Source organism: Dermacentor variabilis, chromosome 3 (assembly GCF_050947875.1).
Source record: "Dermacentor variabilis isolate Ectoservices chromosome 3, ASM5094787v1, whole genome shotgun sequence".
Classification (NCBI taxonomy): Eukaryota; Metazoa; Arthropoda; class Arachnida; order Ixodida; family Ixodidae; genus Dermacentor; species Dermacentor variabilis.
Genome location: NC_134570.1, coordinates 44,527,947 through 44,545,727, shown reverse-complemented (window position 1 = coordinate 44,545,727; position 17,781 = coordinate 44,527,947). Strand labels below are relative to the sequence as shown.

The following is a 17,781-nucleotide window of genomic DNA, read 5'->3' as shown; positions in this document are numbered from 1 at the left end:
AGCTTCTCCACTTCAGCCCTTTCGAGTCTAAGGTATAGGGCATCACCGTAGGTTACCCTGCTGATGACAGGCGTTTGTACTATCTTCACGGCGTGCTGTTCCTTTAGCCTATGTCTCTCGGTGCGACCCGTCTCACCAGGCGAGAAACTTTGAGGACAGTCTCTTGGAGCTTAGGAAGAGTCCACGACTCGGCCCCGTCACATATGACGAGGCCAAGGATTCTTAGTGACTCTACCTTAGGTATAGTAACTCCACTAATTGAGAGTCACTTCGAATTCGGGGGTGACCTTGAGAGGTCGTCCCTTGCTTTCTCTATGTAATGTTTATAATTCTGGTTTTTCGGGCGCGTACGAGAGACCACAGGTCTTGAGGTATGCCTCCGTTTTGTTAACGGCTTCTTGTAAACCTGAACAAATGATTTCAAAAACTGAGAACACCTAAACACTGCTTATGACTTCTTGATGGATGGATGGATGGATGGATGGATGCAAAATTTTAATGAAGGTCCTGAGGTACGCTACTCAGCGCGCTGCGGGCCGCTCCCACGCGAAAGCATTAATGTTCAATTCAACGCCGCTCAGCTGTCCTTCGAGTTTTAGGCAACGATTAATGTACCACAGGGGTACGTGCTGCCCACGCCATCAAGCAGCAGCAGAAGCCTGGCGTGCCAAAGCCGCATGCCACTGATGTCCTGCGCGAGGAGCGACCGAGGAAGCAGTAGTGGCTACCGGGGGTGGCAGGTGAGCGCAGGAGCTAATCCCAGTGGAAGTCAGTGACAGAGAGAGAGAGAGAGAGAGAGACGGGCCACGCGCCGGCTTCCTAGAGAGTCGCGGAGATGCCCTCTCCCCTCACGGAACACCTGGCGCGCTGCCGCAATGCTGTTGCGCCGTCGCGCTCGCTCGCCTCCATCGACACGCGCCCGTGACATGGCGTCACAGCCAATGGGAATTTAGCTGCCGTTTCGCTACTGCAGACGACAGATGACGGCGTTTTCGGTCAACGAGCTATTTGACGCAATCATATCAAGGCGTTTCCCCCGATAATAGTGATTGTGACGACGACGATGACGTAAATGATAATGATAGCGTACGCAGATTAGTTCGTAAATAATTTAAATATTTTAATTCGGTTGGGAGATGCAGATGCAGAGCCTGGACGTTATGTCAGACTGACTGTACATTAACGCCACGTTCTTTCATTTTTTTCCTTTTCTGATGCCTCTTTCCTTTCCCATATTCATTTTCCATCCTCGCAGTAACAATCGACTTACCTGTCTTCCCGCCGCAGAGTTAGTGACCAATACCCCTTTGCGGTTACGAGTCACAGTAAATGAACATTATCACCTTCATGATGATCGGTCTACTCGATAACAAGCACGAAGATTCGAGAAGATACAAAGCCGCGCCCTCCTTCGCATATGCCACGAGCAGGCGATATGGCATTGTGGCGCGGCTCGGCGACCGCATGCTCACTCATCTTCAGCTGTCGGTTTCAAGGTTGAAACAATTCACGCTTTAATTGGTCGCACGTCCGTCGTGCTCTGCAAGCTTTCTCGCGCAACTGCCAGCCGAAATAAATATGAAGAAGCCGCCTGTCGAAGTAGCGACGTCTCCACCGGCTCTGGCATGCATGTATACAGCGTCCTCAGTTGTTGCTCGGGCCAGCTGCGGGGGCGCCGGAGGAGGAGTTGCCATCGCTCTTCTCTCTTGGTTCCTCCTCCTCCTCCGCCTTCTTGGCGTCGATCGCCGCCTTGCAGCTCTCGGTGTAACCGGCCATTGTGACCACGAAGCCACACTGCGAATACAAACCATCGGGGCGTCTTGGGCGGGTCGTGTCAAAGCGCTGTGCAAGCAACTGGGCTTTGTGCGTGAACGAATGCCCTTTCCCGGTGAAAGTAAAGAAAAAGGTACAACCACGTGTAGGCTGTATCGAGGACGCGGCCGCAATGTGGTGCTCTAAACTTCACGCGAGTGCTTCTGAAGGTGAGTGGGCCCCGTAGTGTACCGAAATACACCTAACCAAATGCATAAGCTACATTTATTTACGTCTTTACGCAGGTTTGTTCGTAACATCGTCAGCAGTGGGTTCACTCCATAAAATTAATTGTGCATTATTTTTGTTCCGATAACTTCATCTTGAATTTTTTTTTGTATTTCCATGTGATGTTTCACTTTAGTTAACCTAAATTTTGCAACTGTACCCGCGTTCAGTGAAGGCTATGAAGTTTTTACATTTGTGTAGTGCTGATGAGCGTATTCAATGATGAGCGTATTCAGCAAACATATACGCAGTTCTCGTCCAAAATTCATCTGAAGGTTGTTTTTTTTAACATTATGTATTATATTTAACGTGGATAACTTAGCGTGCGTAATTAAATTTGAAAATCCAAGCCAGTGAGAGTGTGTGACACTCGGCAGGAGTGCTAAAGCTGTAGCACCGAATTTTCGCTTCACTCCGTGTTTATCGTCAATTTCACGGCGTCAATTACTGTGGCACATTATAATCTGCAGGCTCAGTGTACTCGAAGTCATCTTTCTTGGACGTATGATGCAATTAGCGAGACTCTGTGGATTAATAAATGCATTTCGAATGCTCAGCAGCTCGGATTCCGTATACAACCCTCCTTAGTCATTGCACGCGTAGAGGTAGCGATCCACATTATTTGTTACGCTCAGTTTGCAGACATGATGAATACGAATATAAAGGCCAGCATTGCCCCAACAGAAATGTTACCTTTAGATTTATAGCAGTTATCTCAGATAATTGTATTATTCTAATAAACAACACCTTTCTAACATCAGTTTACAGTCTAACGCCTCCCCAACGAACGCCTCTAGAACTAAATCGCCTGAATCGCGAAAGAATAATTTTCTCCCAGTTCTATCGTGAGCTCTGCGGTTGGCGACCTCTATAACGAAGTCACCTGTATAACGAATGGTTTCGGAGGCCCCTGAGTATTTCGTTATAAAGGAGTTCGACTGTATATGTATTCCGAATAGTGAAAATGCGCACTTCTATTATAAGTTACCGTGTGGCAGCGTGCTTCTAAATTACTAGTGCTTATGTTAATGAAACGTACACTTCTATAAACAGCACATTCCTTAAGGATGTAACTTCAGTGTATATGCATACAAAATTCCGAAACTTCTCCCTTCTTGTTTAGAGTTTACTTACAAACTGCGTCTTCCTGAACACTGAGCGAAAGGCATAAATTTAGCTCCCGTTCAGTCATGCGTGGCAGGAGAACAGCGCCTGGGTAAACTTACGGTTCCATAGATATACGTGATAGTACTGTTACCTTTGTTTTCAGTAATTGCATAAGGTATAAGGTTATATGGCACATGTTCTGACCATAAAGTTGCATGTTCTGACCATGTTCTGCCCATAAGGAGCAACCTATCAATCTCGTAGTTAAAGTAATAGTGAATTGCATAACTTATGGAACCGGACTAGAAAAAGCAGACAGAGAAGAAAAGTGTAACATTTTATGAATGCTTCCAGCGCAGGAACTCTTTGAGTGTGTGGTTGCATATCATCATTCAACTGTTTTTAAAGTATTGGTAAAAAATATGTTGCGTTACGAAAAACGGGAAGATGTTTCAAGCCACGAGTGTTAACTATGGAAAGAAAACGAGGAATTATTATGTCCCCGATATTTCTAAGGAATTTGATGAATCACTGCGTCATATAAAATGAAAATGTAAAAGGATGAAATAAGTGAGGAAGTGGTATTGAACATTTCATTGTAATATGTGACTTTTGCTTGTATTCTTACGTGATTGGAGATGGATGGATGGAAAAACTTTATTATGGTCGATTAGGTGACGCGATAGTTTCCGAGCCCGAAGCGGGCCGCTCCTACGTTGTGACCGAAAGGCTGGCCGAAAGTCTTTCGGCCAAGTCCTTTCTACGCTAATAAATAAATACTACGCTCTCCAGTCAAGCGTGACTCGAGAGGGTAGCATTACCCTTAGTGTGTTGGAATATATTTTTTTGAAGTTGTATAATTTTGAATGTTAATTCTGTAATGCTTGATATCTCTATTGAAAGACGTGCCACCTGCTGCCTTGTCGTCCAACAAGCACGATGTGTTTAGATTAACCAGCAAACATTGTCTGTCAAGATGTCGCGCGGTCCTTCCTGTGTCAGGTGGCGCAATTACTGTCCTTGAGCTGGATTTTTTTGGAAGACGCGAACTTTACACGAATGGAAACACATATTCAACTAAGGAAACAAAATTCAATAATTAAGTTCTTAATTAACTACAGTTTACGGCCCATATTGCAAGCTACGAATGGTAGCCGATGTATTAATTGCAATATGTATCAATTTAAAATTAATTTACAAGATGACACCGGTTTCGTGGTATACTATTTCCCAAAGAGTGGAACGAAATGGATGGTGCGTTCCAGTTACTTTCAGTTACTCTTGTGCTTTAATGCATAAAAGGGCGTTTTGGCAAAAAAAAAAAGAATGAAGTGTAAAAGCAGTGCATTTTTATCGGCGAGTTCGATGGCACATATCACCAAACTGGTGTCATTCTGGAAATTGATTCCAACTGGGATACGCCTTTCAAGCTCGGCGGCTACACAATTCGTCAATTGGAACATATGCCGCGAAGTTGTTAATTAGGAAGTTAATTAGTGCATTTCGTTTCATTAGTTGAATACGCGTTTGATTTTTTTCGTGCAAGTATAATGTCCGCCTCTCCCCGATTAATCTATAGCTCGAGAACTGGAATGATATTATTAAGCTTAAAATGATCATCGCGTATTCGGTAACGCGGAACATCATCCGCGCTTGAGTGAATTGCATTCACAGCATTCAGTGAATGGCTGTCTATTTTTAGAGGTCCATGCCTGCGCGTACGCTCGAATTACCGCTACACCCGAGCGCATGTAAGCGCGGCGAATTTCTGTTATCGTATGTGCTTCGAGACGCGAACGTATCGGTGGAGTCGAATGTGAGCGACATTTTTTTTTCAGCACGAAAAAAAAAAGTAACAGAGAGAACAGCAAGAACAAAGGGCTCACCTCTATCCCAAACATGATCACAGCTGGAATCACCCATAGGCCTTCGAACAGATTCTGTTGACATGCAAAGATACTAAATCAACCTACGAAAAGCATTGGGACAGCTATATCGTCAGCACGTATAGGCGCAGCGCTAATTTTTTAATGAAGCGAGAATGAAATTTTTACACCCAAGGCTGAAGCATGTTCTGAGGAGATATATCGCTGGGGCAATTGGTTGGCCATCGTTGCCTTAAAGGCACCACCGCACTGTCGGACACTTGCACCAACATCACCAGAGCTGGCGTTTGTATTTTTTTTTTCTTTTCTCGTGCACGTGTTCACAAGCGTGTTTCAGGCAGCATGCATCAGCACTTGTGTGGCAACAGCAGCGGTAGCTTAAGTGGCTATGTCGCGTTGCACGTGCTTAGGTGGAGGCGGCCAATCCCATATTGTGTGCCTGATATTCAGATTGTGGTTTCGGCGCGGAATACCACAGTTCTTTTTTTAGTTTTATTTTGTCTGGCCGTAATTTACTCGAATCGGAGTTCAGTGGTAACCGCGAGGACCAATGGGGCATTCATTTTGTTGAGGTACTTTTTTCTCAACATTTCAATATAGAGATTTTTGGGAGCACACCACGGCGCGTAAGCGGACATGTCACGTGCTATTTTTAGTGAGGGATTTGTAGAATGTCTGTCACTGTGAATCATCAATGATCATCATCACCTAATTTATGGGCGTTTATTGCTTTACCGATGCTGAAAAAGTCGCTTTAAATTCACTGGTAAGCTTGAAGCTTGGCGGTCTAGAAAACCGTCAAAATTGGAAGCCGTTCTTGCGCAACAAAAGTTGCCCGAAAAAGGGAGAGAAACAAGAATGAACTGTGCAGCTGCAAATATTCTACAGTTTCCAAAACCTCAGACTTGCTTTCTTCTCTGCGTAACCGCGCGTATCGAAGCGACCAATGTATATATAGTTCTAAGGAACACTGCAATTTTCGGCCAGTTGTTTGTCTTGTTTGTGCTTGCCCCGTCTATTGCGCTTCAGCACATTAAAAATATATATATCGTTCTAAAATCGCTAACTTCACAACAGAGTCACAAAATCAAACACAATACGATACATAGAAACGCGCTGGTGTGATGACCCGTACACGGTCAGGCCGGACGCTTTCGACGAACGCAGCGCCACCTTCGTAAGATGGAGCGGGTGTTCTCTCCGCGTGATACGATTCTGGAAGACGGTGCTGGTCGTTCCCGCCTTAACTCGGCTGTTCATTGGCTGCACTTGGGAATGTACGTCACTGTTCATGCCATCACGCAAAATTGCAATGTCAAAGCTGACTGTGCTCCGCGTGGCGTAGTTAATGGACAGTTGTCCTCTCTTGGTTAAGGTCGCGCGAAGGTGTGTGATCGCGGTACAGCGATGCTTAGACAGATGCCCGGTGCTCAAAACGTGGCGGCACATCGGAGTTTAACGGGCCTTAGCGCCATCTATGCGCAGAGAGTGACACTTCCTTGCGCAAAAAGAAAAAAAAAGTGATGCCATGTTTTGTATAAAAGAACTGACGTCATTTTGATTAGTACTTGCGAGAAAATTGTCTCTGTGTTTCCACCAATAGGCAAGCTTTTTTTGTGTGTGTGTGTGTGTGTGTGTGTGAAGTGCCCCGCAACTCGACGTGACTCCACTAGGCGTTGGTAATCATATGACACTGTAAATAAGCGTAGAGGTGAAAAACTTGCTGGGAGATAGACGCAAGCCGTGCACGAGAGTCGCTATCGCACTCTGCTATCCTGTCTCCCTGTCCAATTACTGCCATACACAATAAACCGACTTACATCCATAAGGGTTCTTCGATCCTGTCTATAACTCACACGTTTACGCCCTTGCGGGTGTAAGGCTGCGAGCTATAGACTGCTGTGCACCCGTAAGTATCTTCCAAAAATGTAAATGCCTTTACGCGGTATACTGCCCTCTCACCGCTGCTGACAGCTGTTGAGGTGCGAACAGTTTGCGCTAATTAGGTGCAGTACGATCAGCGGTATATTTATTGCGTTATGGCGTCCGTTCATGTTTTCCTTGTTTTTAGTAAACCAGCAATTACTATTGCTACCATCCTAGCACAAAACATTGCTTCTCTGCGCGCCAGAAGACTCCGAGCCAGTCGGCCACCCGACTCTACGGAAGGCGTGTGCAATTAATAAATTCTGGGGTTTTACGTACCAACACCAGTATTTGATTATGAGGCACACAGTCGTGCTTTACTCTGGACTGATTTTGAGACCCAGAGGATGTTTAACGTGCCCCCATCGCATGGAACGCGCGCGTTTTCGCATTTCGCCCCCATCCTTTCGATAAGCGGCCGCCGCGCAGATACAACGGTTATCCGTTTTGTGTTCGTATCTCAATATAGAAAGGGGGGGAAAAAAGAGGTTTTACGTGCGAAAACTACGATACGCTTACAAGGCGCACCGTGTAGTGAAGGAGTACGTACGGATTAATTTTTGACCACGTGGGGTACTTTAGCGTTCACCGAGAGCAGGGCGGAGGAGCGTTCTCGCGTTCCGCGCCCATCGGTCCGCAGCCAAAGCGGCCCGAGTCGATCGCGCGACGTGAAACTCGGCAACGCAACGCGACGGCCGCTCGCCGACCTCCGCGACTTGGCGACGGAGCGGGTTACCCGACGACGAAACACACCTCGCACGCACCGCGCCCAGAAAAGTGTGAAAGGGGTGCACCTTTTTATTATCCAAGTCGAGAAATGCATTCGATGTTAAATTAGACTATTTCGGAACAACGTCGCCGCGAAAAATTTCTCAAATACGTTCAGCAGAAACGGAGTTATTGGCCATCAACCATACCGTTCGCGGTGCCTCCGTTCCTTCTTCGGCGGCAATTTCACTTGCAAGGCTACGGCGGAAATGGGTGCCCAAACAACGCTCCGCATACCGAACGTACGTCACTCTGGCGCGCAGTTCAAATTTGATGATTTGGCGGTTCACGTAGACGCCGCCGATTCCGACTTGGGCGCCTGTACGACGCGGCGCCAAACGGGAGCGAACCGCGGTTGGGTCCTCAGCGAGCCGCAGTGGCCAGTGGATCGACACCTCGCGACACAACAGCGGCGACCGCGCCGTACACCTATACGCTACGCGCAGCAGACCGAGGGCGCTATTCTCGACACCCTGGATGCTCGACACCATTATCCGCCATGTTGACTCTCAGATTGGTTGTGGAGAGCTCGCGCGCCTTGAAATTTGCCCCGCGGGAAACGGAAGTTTTGCAAAATGCAATTTTGCGTTTTCATCAAGATGACGAAACGTGACTTGGAGCTACAAATTTTATCGACTAACACACTCTGTTGGTACTTGGCAGCTATATTGCGCCGTTAGCGCTTCAAAACAAAAGTGAGCGGTAGTCAGTGCAATGCATCTGGAATTTCGCGAATATGTGGTATATGGTGGCGATCCAAGACATGCGCCAGGCCAGCTTGCTGATTGGCTGAAGGAACATGGTGCGGGGAGCGTCACAGGAAGGGCCGTTTCGTAAACGTCAATTCGACGATGCGTGACGTTGCGCTGGGCCGCGATTACAGAGATATTCCGCCATAATTTGTGGTGCGACGAGCCGTGCGACTTATGCCAATGAGCAGCCATATGCAATGGCGGCCGAGAGGAATGCGTATCGCCACATTTTCCCCGTCGTTTGGCGCCATGAAGATATTTTGTTCATATCGCGTGCTCATGGTATTTGCATCGCTCTCGGGTGGTGTTGGCATTTGTGTTTTGGGCCATCATTTTTTTAAAAGAACGCCTTTAAATGAAATCATATCGCTTGAACATAGCAAACTTTCTGTAACGTTGTGCACTTTTCACTGCTGCGTTTGTATTGTGACCAAGATTAATGCCTTTTCGCACAGTCAAAAGTTATGACAACGTCGTTTTTCTTTAATTTATGAAAAAGGAATCCATGCGAAGTGAACAAGAGAAGGTAGTGCCGGCGCTTGCCTCGCGCAAGTGGGTATCTCTGGCGGCCACAACGCTTTCGGTGATATTCGGCCTTTCTCAGCCATCCGAATCGGGCTGAGTCACTTGCGTCTCACGAGACAGCGACAACGTGGCCTAGAACGTGCGCGCATCGCCACGGGTAGGTCACGTATGTTGTACCAAGGCAGAAAACAAGCGCGTTGGCGCCAAGGTGCGAGGATTCATTCCATTTCTCGGGGACACGCATCCTCACTAATGAAGCAGACGACGGCTTGCACGCAGCAGACGATAGAAGCGAGAAGCGTTTTCGACGGAATAATCATGCGCTTTGAGCTAGCTTCTTTATTTTTACTGCGGAGGAAAAGTGTTTTGCTTTACCGAGAACCTTACGTTCAGTGGCTTCATTTCAGTTTGTTAGGCAAAACGTCAATTTGGCGTCACGTTACGAAAGCAAAATGGGGCCATCAGCGCCATTTTATTCGCGTCGCCTCTACCTCACGCATCGAAGAAAATGGCGGAATGACCAGAATAGCGCCCCGAATGTACTACACCGAATATCAGCGTTTGAATTTTGCACGGCAGGGTTCGTTTGCACGCCCGCGCTCGTACGCACCTGTATGGCCGTGCTGCATGGCGCGGACCGGCCACGTCCTGCACAGGCTTCACCAACGCATAGCATGCCCACTAAAGCCCCTTCTTTAACTACGCTTTATCTGGCTTTGTTAGCCCGAATTTCGAAGCAATCCCATTTTTCTGAATGCAGAAGTCAATAAGACTCCGCGCATGCGCATGATCGCCGTCAATCATGACGTTTATATGCGGCAATTTCTTGAGCGTCGTAGCTCTGAAAAGTCGCAAAACCGTTTGAAGCCAGAAGGATAAAGTTCAGGAAATTCTATGTACTAACACAGGCTCCCATATACACTTCTGTACCTGCTGTCCCCAGTACACTTTTTACATTCTGTGCTCGCTGATGGCAAAAAAAAAGAATAGCTGCATCAATAAAATGGCGACTGCATACTCCTGCTTTCCGAAACATTAACGAAGCAATAAAGAGCGGCCGCAGTAGAAACTTCCGCTATTCGAAACCATTATTATGCGAAGGGTGCAAACAAATTTTGTCGCCTGCTGGCGCTATACTCTGCGGCAACGCCGTAACATCGTCGCCTAGCGCCTGGTGATGATCGCTGCTATCCTCAATATGCTGTTTTTAAGCCTACGTAGGTGGCGTTTCCATAGATGCCGGCCGTTTTGCGGTCGTCCAACAGGCACAGCCGTGTATATAGCAGGCTGTGGTACTAAGCGTCATTCCCATTGCTGGACGACTCGCTCTGCTTGCAGTTCTCTAGGACGCTAAGGCCAGAGTTTCGTCTGGTCAATTTCGTAGGAAGCGCTGTACCTCCCATCATAGGTCTCTGAGATCTGGTTGCGTTGCCTTATCTCTGAGGCCGAGTTTCCATGAACGCAGTCGTAGATTTGCGGTCATTTTTTTTTCTTTTTGGCGCGTTTTGATTAAAGTTTTGCGGCCCATGTGAATCGACATTGGTCTCTCCGTGCTGTGGGACCATTCGGGAAGAGAAGGTAGCCGCTTGCAACATGCATACATTTCTCGTCAACTTGTGTAACCTTAACTTGTCCTATTCCGCTTCACATATTTAGCGCAAGGCTTATCCAACTTTTCTAATCTACCACCGCGCTTCTACTGGCAATCCATCATTCACACTTTTATCGTTTCATTTTTTTTTTTCTTTTCGACTTCGTTTTGTGTCCTGACAGTGCGATTGTGCCGTATTCGATCCCCAGATGCTACACCATGGCGAGACGGATTTTGATCGCTTACCTCTCCTACATGCAGAGGTGTGGCGGCCTTTTCGGAAACGGTCTGCTTCTGAAACAGGATTTCTCGGTGGTTAGACAGCAGAACAGCTCGGCGATGCGTAGCGTAGCCTTTTAATGTCTCACCGATAGCCCGGCCTCGACTCGGCTGATGATAATGTAGATGGCTGTGCCCACGAGGCGCACCGCAACGCCCGTCAGGCCTATCCTCATCCGTCGCACGTTGTCCTGCGCGCAAATATGGCCATAGGTGACTGAGCATCGTTCCCCGGCTCATATTGAAGAGCAATGCTCCTGCGACAAGAATCTTGAAATAACAGGTGACGCTTCCAGAATTGAGCTGACAGAATTCCGAACAAGTAAGGTCAGTCCTGATCCCGGACGAGTAAGGTTGGTCGTTTTATCAGCTGCACAAACTGCTGTGACCAATCGCTCACTAGCTAATCTAACAAGTGCGTTGTTACGCACGCGCAGGCAAACACGAATGTATCTCTACTCGATGACCGCAGGCACTCGCGATCATAACGCTGGCGTGATGAAGAGCGGCAACAGCGGTGAGCGAACTCCCCTTCGTGTCGCCTCTCACTTCAACGCAAACGAGGAGCACGAGAACACAGCGCACACAAAGCCATCAGTTATCTTCGGTTGGCTAGCATTCAAACCCAGGACAGATTGCCTCTAAGATAGGACGTCACGGCCGGGCTCAGCCGCAGGCAGCTGGAGAAGGAACGGATATGCGCACCAACCTGCCACCTTTCACCCCTATACCCGCCCTATCGCGCGCTCGTGCGATAGCGCGCACAGTCCGTGCTTTCGTCCCTTGGGAGCGCAAGAAGACATCGCCGCATCACGCCACCATCCTTCTCGGCTCAGCCTCGCAAGCTTTCGCTCGCACATACAGCATGCGACGCGCGACCGTGATGGTATCGCGCTTGCACTTTATAAGGAACATCACGGCGACGGCGACGGCGATGGTGGAAATTCGCCTGGAGTGTCGATGTAATTGCTATCGCAATAAAAAAAAAGAATAGTGCAGGGCAGACACGTAATGCTACTTGCAGCAGTCCACGAGGTTAATGTCTACTAAACAAAAAATTGGAAAGTGGTTTAGCCTATAGTTTAAGACGATAAAAGAGTTCCTACCTGAGAGAGAGTTCAAGGTCAGAATGGCGCATGCGCACTGTGCGCGGCTATCTATCCGTCGCCACTCGGGTGAGGGGAGTAGCGTAAACGTCGGACTGCTCGATATGTTTTTTATCTGCGGTGTCTTCGGGATCGGTATGCATTTCAAGACTGCGTTCTTTGTCAGGGGACGTCTGTCAATGTTGCTTAAAGTGTCACGGGTACGCTGGTCATATTGAGGTCATTCAACGATATGATTTACTTTGTTTCTATCTGCATGTTGTGAATGAATTGATTCTGTGGTTTTACTTGATAAAACCACGATCTTATTATGAGGCACGCCGTAGTACAGGACTCCGGATTTTTAATGCGCCCCCAATGCAAGGGGCACGGGCGTTTTTGGCATTTCGCACCCATCTAAACGCAACCACCACCACAGGGATTTGATCCTGCGACCTCGAGCTTATCAGCGCAACATCATATCAGCTAAGCCATCGGGGCGGGTCGGCATGTTGTTATTGTTGGTGATGTCATAGTCGTCCTTGCTTGATATGACCGCGTATTTGTTGTTGTTGTTCTTGTTGTTGTACCAGTTCATCGCGAATCAATGCTCCTCTGTAGCGGTATACGCACCGTGGCTGCAGCGACCATCCAAGTGATGATGAACCCGATGTTAGCCGCCATCAGAAAAGAGCTGAAGCCCCAGGAGATCCAGACAGACGGGCGTGCTGCGTGTGCGATGTTGGGCTGTTAATGCGACCTGCCGTTCCCATGCACATGCTAATAGGTAGCAATTATTTATATTACTAGTAATTGGTATTCGTAGTAGTAGTGGTAGTAGTAGTAGTAGTAGTATTAGTAGTAGTAGTAGTAGTAGATGTGAGTAGTAGAAGGAGTATTGGCGCTACGTATGCTTACTCCTTGCGTCGCACAGAATCGCCGAAGAGTACATGACGACCATCTGCATCGCCAGGGCCAGGACCATCACCACCTATGAGGCACACGAGGAGCAAAATACTGCGTGACCTGCCATGGCATATCAATGAGCTGCGATGCACAACTAAAGGGAAAAAAGATCTTGACGTAGAAATAAAGCAGAAAATAACTGACAGGCTACAGTGATGCTTTGATTGCCTTAACTCAAATGTAAGGTGAGCATCAGTTATGTCAAAGCCTTGGCACTCTCCACCTCCTTGTCCGACGAAGAGCATCCTCGTTGCAATGTATAGAGCGGAAATGAGCAAAGCAAGTCTTGTGTGAGAAGCGCTGTCGCCCCAGTAGACTTTGACGCGTCCGATCGAAAATACCGCCCCTGCTTAGTTAAGGGTCAAATCATGTCAAATCATATCATTTTGATTCGTTAAGTTTCAGATAGTCAAACACACAGGTAAATTATACAGCAAAGATGGCCAAAATAGGAGATTGGAGCTTGGTATGCCGTAAACAGGAATTATGACAAACGGAAAATTAGAAAGTAATTCCACGAACAAACGCAAACGGCGCAGGCAACTGGAATACAATATGATTAAGCAATATTATAACATACAATACGAACGTATGAGATCAAGTACACATAAACAAATGGAAAATTCAGGAACAAAAGCAATACAAAGAAGTACAGCAACATCGAGTAAATTAGGACTAATCCAAAAGAAAAGCTTTATTGGAGTATTTGAACGTAGCTAACGAGTATGAACGCATTGATGCATCGCGAACATATTCATTCCAATTGTCTTAAAAGCTGTAGTCAGTTTTTTATGATTATAGGGCGAATTTCATGGTGTAAACTGTTATTTGAAGCGATTCCAGGGGGGTTAACAATTGACAAGAAGAAATTTCATATGCGCGCGAGAGGGAACAAAAAGTCATGGGCAGCGCGTCTTGTCTGGTTATTATTAATCAGTATATTACCATAAATTGATGCACATAAAAGTGGATGGACACATTCAGTTTCGTTTCCCGCAGTTTAAAACCCGTTGCCCGCAAGAAAACGAAGTGGCGGCGTATAGGCCAGTGTGCTTGGCTTAAAGCCATGCGGTCGATGGTTCTATATGCTCTGGCATATGGCTCCTGAGTTATCTTCTCTCATGCAACGTCGGGCTTCTTTTACCAAAGCCTGACGAAGACCGAACGTGATCGGCCCGTTAGCTATCTCTCACAAGTGTTGTTCGCGATAAAACTCTAAAGAATGTTCTTAAATGTGAGACAAGCACAAAATAAGTTCAGAGCAGAACTTTCCTCGAAACGTCAGGTATACAACGCCTCGTGGGGGGGAACGAAGCAAACACGCTCGAATTATTCGAATTGTTCTTCACTGACGATTTCAATTGATGTTGAAAAACGTTCTTGAATGTAAAAAAAAAATATATGTAATAATGGGAACAGCGAAAAAAAGGAAAGGAAATGGGAAACGAACTGCTGGGTCGTATAACGTAAAACTATTCCAATATGTTTTTATTCCCATCTTTTGACTTCATATTTGCGCAATCGCCGACGCAAGCATCGGGCGGTCACCCGCAGGGTTGTCTGAACAAAACCGATCAAATGCTCCCCTCGTTCATAGGAGGTCACATTTGTTTGCTTGAAAAACGAATAACATTGCCTGCACTGAGCGGCTTCTTTTTATCTAAGTGGATCACAAAAGGCCAGGGAGCATGCTCAAGTGGAGAGGGATTCGATTGGGCCGAGCTACTGCACTGAATATCGATAACCGGATGAAGAGGGTGGCGCTGGCGTCTGCGATTGGTCCGCTTTCTCTTACTTTGCTTGCAGTGGCTCGTCGACCATCGCGGCGGCATGCAACGGAAGCTGAAGAATGACGCTAAAACGGATCCTCAGCACAGAAGAGTTGGCAGAACGAGGTCGTAAACGCGTCGAAAGTTCTCGAAAACGTTACACGGCCACTCAAAAAGTTTTATTACACGCAAATAAACCCATGCTCTCCGGCAGGTGCGAGTAGCTAGTGCCGGAGCGATCAGCAGTAGCCATCTTTTATTCCTTTCGGAACGGGGCAGCCTGCGGCTATTCAGAAGAAAATTCACTTTTGTTCGGCATATTAATACATCTTTAGCGCGCACACGTCACTATGACGCGGTAAGTTTTTGCGGTTTTGTGACGTCGCGTGAGAGGCAGGTGAAGTGGGTGCAGCCCAAAAACTTTTGACCAATCATCATCATCATCATCATCATCATCATCATCATCATCAGCAGCAGCCTAGTTACGCCCACTGCAGGGCAAAGGCCTCTCCCATACTTCTCCAACTACCCCGGTCATGTACTAATTGTGGCCATGTTGTCCCTGCAAACGTCTTAATGTCATCCGCCCACCTAACTTTCTGCCGCCCCCTGCTACGCTTCCCTTCCCTTGGAATCCAGTCCGTAACCCTTAATGACCATCGGTTATCTTCCCTCCTCATTACATGTCCGGCCCATGCCCATTTCTTTTTCTTGATTTCAACTAAGATGTCATTTACCCGCGTTTGTTGTCTCACCCAATCTGCTCTTTTCTTATCCCTTAACGTTACACCCATCATTCTTCTTTCCATAGCTCGTTGCGTCGTCCTCAATTTCAGCAGAACCATTTTCGTAAGCCTCCAGGTTTCTGCCCCATATGTGAGTACTGGTAACACACAGCTGTTATACGCTTTCCTTTTGAGGGATAGTGGCAACCTGCTGTTTATGATTTGAGAATGCCTGCCAAACGCACCCCAGCCCCTTCTTATTCTTCTGGTTATTTCAGTCTCATGATCCGGATCCGTGGTCACTACCTGCCCTAAGTAGATGTATTCCCTTACCACTTCCAGTGCCTCGATACCTATCGTAAACTGCTGTTCTCTTCTGCTGTTCAGACCAATAGCCGAGGGCTAATGGCGAAAAGGCGTCGAATCAGAAATAACTATTTTTGTTTTGTTCGGTCAAATTATGCATCATCAGTGTGTACATGTCACATCGGATGGGGAGCTAGCGCGGTTTTCGTGATGTCGCGTGACAGACAGGTGAAGTGGGGGTGGTCCAAGAAAGTTTGATCAATCGCGGTGGGCTGATTGCAAAACTGGAATAGAATAGTTTGGAATATTTTTACGTTATAGCGCCCCTTATACTGCGATACGAAATCTGTTTCCAAATAAACCAAGGAATGAAAATTGGTTCCATAATTTGTTTGTTGTTTTCTTACGTGGCAGTCTCTGGCGATGCATAGGCAGCGACCGCAGGGTTTCACGTTGCGTACAAACACCTCGCACGGTGTTCTTACAATACGCGGGCGCGACATGTTGGCCCGACATAGCATGCAAGGCAATTTCACTGCAAAATAATTTACTCTCATGAAGTGACTAAGCCTTTAAACATGCCTATAACTCACACTCCCGAACCCGAGAAGGGTGCAAGAGTAGGAGTTATTGGCACATTAAATATTGCACCCTTTCTTTTTCCCCTTTTAAGGGTGTAAACTATGTTGCAGTGCGCTGCTTGGAAGAGGGAACAAGTGAAGTGAATTCTGGTGTTTTACGCGCCAAAACAACCATTTGAATATGAGGGACGCTGTAGTGGGACGACTGCGCATTTATTTTGACCACCTGGGGATCCTTAACGTGCCCCATAATGAAAGAGACACGGACGCTTTTGCATTTCGTCCCCATGAAATGCAGCCGCCGTGGCTACTCCACCGTTCACTGCAGCGATAGACTCTTCAAATCAAATACGTGTTCTGTTTATCGTAGGTCCCTTACGTCTGAAAGGTAGCCTGAAGAGGTTCTCTTTGCCTACATACATATACACGCTCTTCTATGCTCTTCCATCCCCTCTCTAGCTCTGCCACGTAAGCAGATTCCCACGCTTTACACGCATACACTTTTTTTTTCAACATTGACACTCCTATGCTAACGTAATAAATTACGTCGGCAGAGAAAGGGCTAGCACCGCAGTCACAGAGGACTTGACGCTATGCCATGGCTTTATTTTTTTTTTTTCGACAAATGCCCTGCTAACCGTCGGGCGTACGTTATGGTGAATCATCGTGAAGTTCTCACCGTGAAAGCGAGGGCCACACCCCTGGCGTTGTTCCTGGTGACCATGACTGAAGCAGGAGTTATTGTGGATGTCCCTCTCCGACGGTGTTACTCTTCTTCTGCTTCTGCTTCTATGTCTCCGAGAAGTATGGCACGTGCCACCAGTGCGGGCGATGGACCAAGGACGTAATAATTAAATTATGGTGGTTAGCATCCAGAGACTGCACACATCTTCAGCATGGGAGGCCGCAGCGGTCGGCTCCGGATGTTTATTTTCACCGTGTGGGGTTAGGTGATATGCGCATATATGCGTTTGACATTGTTACGGTGAAGAGAAAGAAGTTGACATGGACTAGAGGAAGACGAAGTCTTCCTCTAGTGCGTGCCGTGCGCTTACGGCACGCGCTGCAGAAGAGCTCCCTGTTCGCTTCGGCTTCTGTCACTTGGCCAGGTTTTGGGTGATATTAGGCTTTACTAATCTTATTTCTTGAGCTCTCCCTAATTCTAACGCCACCTTCTTCCTAGGCGGATGTCTAAAAACTCCCCAGGCAGGGGTTTGTCCCCATGGGCGGCCTCTATTCCAACGGATGAATTACCTCTAGATTTGTTCATCCGCAGTGGTGTGAGCAACATCCCGGCGGCTCTGGTTCCTTCAAATGGAGGCTTTATACGTCTAACCAATCCCCAGGTGATCCAGAAATCCCTGCAAGCTGCTACCTCTTCATACCAGACCATCACGGAAGTGAGGCAGTTCGGCCGCGGAGGTATCGTGTGTCGATCGCCAGACCAGTCCTGTGTCGCGGATTTGCTAAAGTGC

General features: G+C 47.2%; 1 protein-coding gene across 1 annotated transcript; it reads right to left on the bottom strand.

The window, feature by feature from the left end:
• Positions 1–1,514: 1,514 nt before the first annotated feature.
• On the bottom strand, positions 1,515–17,077 carry LOC142573944 (uncharacterized). Its single transcript, XM_075683142.1, has 7 exons — positions 16,986–17,077; positions 12,878–12,950; positions 12,593–12,687; positions 10,964–11,065; positions 10,842–10,889; positions 5,034–5,087; positions 1,515–1,794 (listed from the first exon to the last, which is right to left on the bottom strand). The coding sequence occupies exons 1-7, from the start codon at positions 17,028–17,030 to the stop codon at positions 1,645–1,647; spliced, it is 567 nt and encodes a 188-aa protein (XP_075539257.1). The 5' UTR covers positions 17,031–17,077; the 3' UTR covers positions 1,515–1,644.
• Positions 17,078–17,781: the final 704 nt, after the last annotated feature.

Bases quoted from the DNA above. Each gene is read 5' to 3' on its own strand.
- LOC142573944 (XM_075683142.1), bottom strand. From the start codon at position 17,030: ATGGTCACCAGGAACAACGCCAGGGGTGTGGCCCTCGCTTTCACG. The intron at 12,951-16,985 runs GTGAGAACTTCA...TGTGCCTCATAG, and splicing joins GTGTGGCCCTCGCTTTCACG to GTGGTGATGGTCCTGGCCCT. The intron at 10,890-10,963 runs GTGAGACATTAA...ATCCTGTTTCAG, and splicing joins GAGTCGAGGCCGGGCTATCG to AAGCAGACCGTTTCCGAAAA.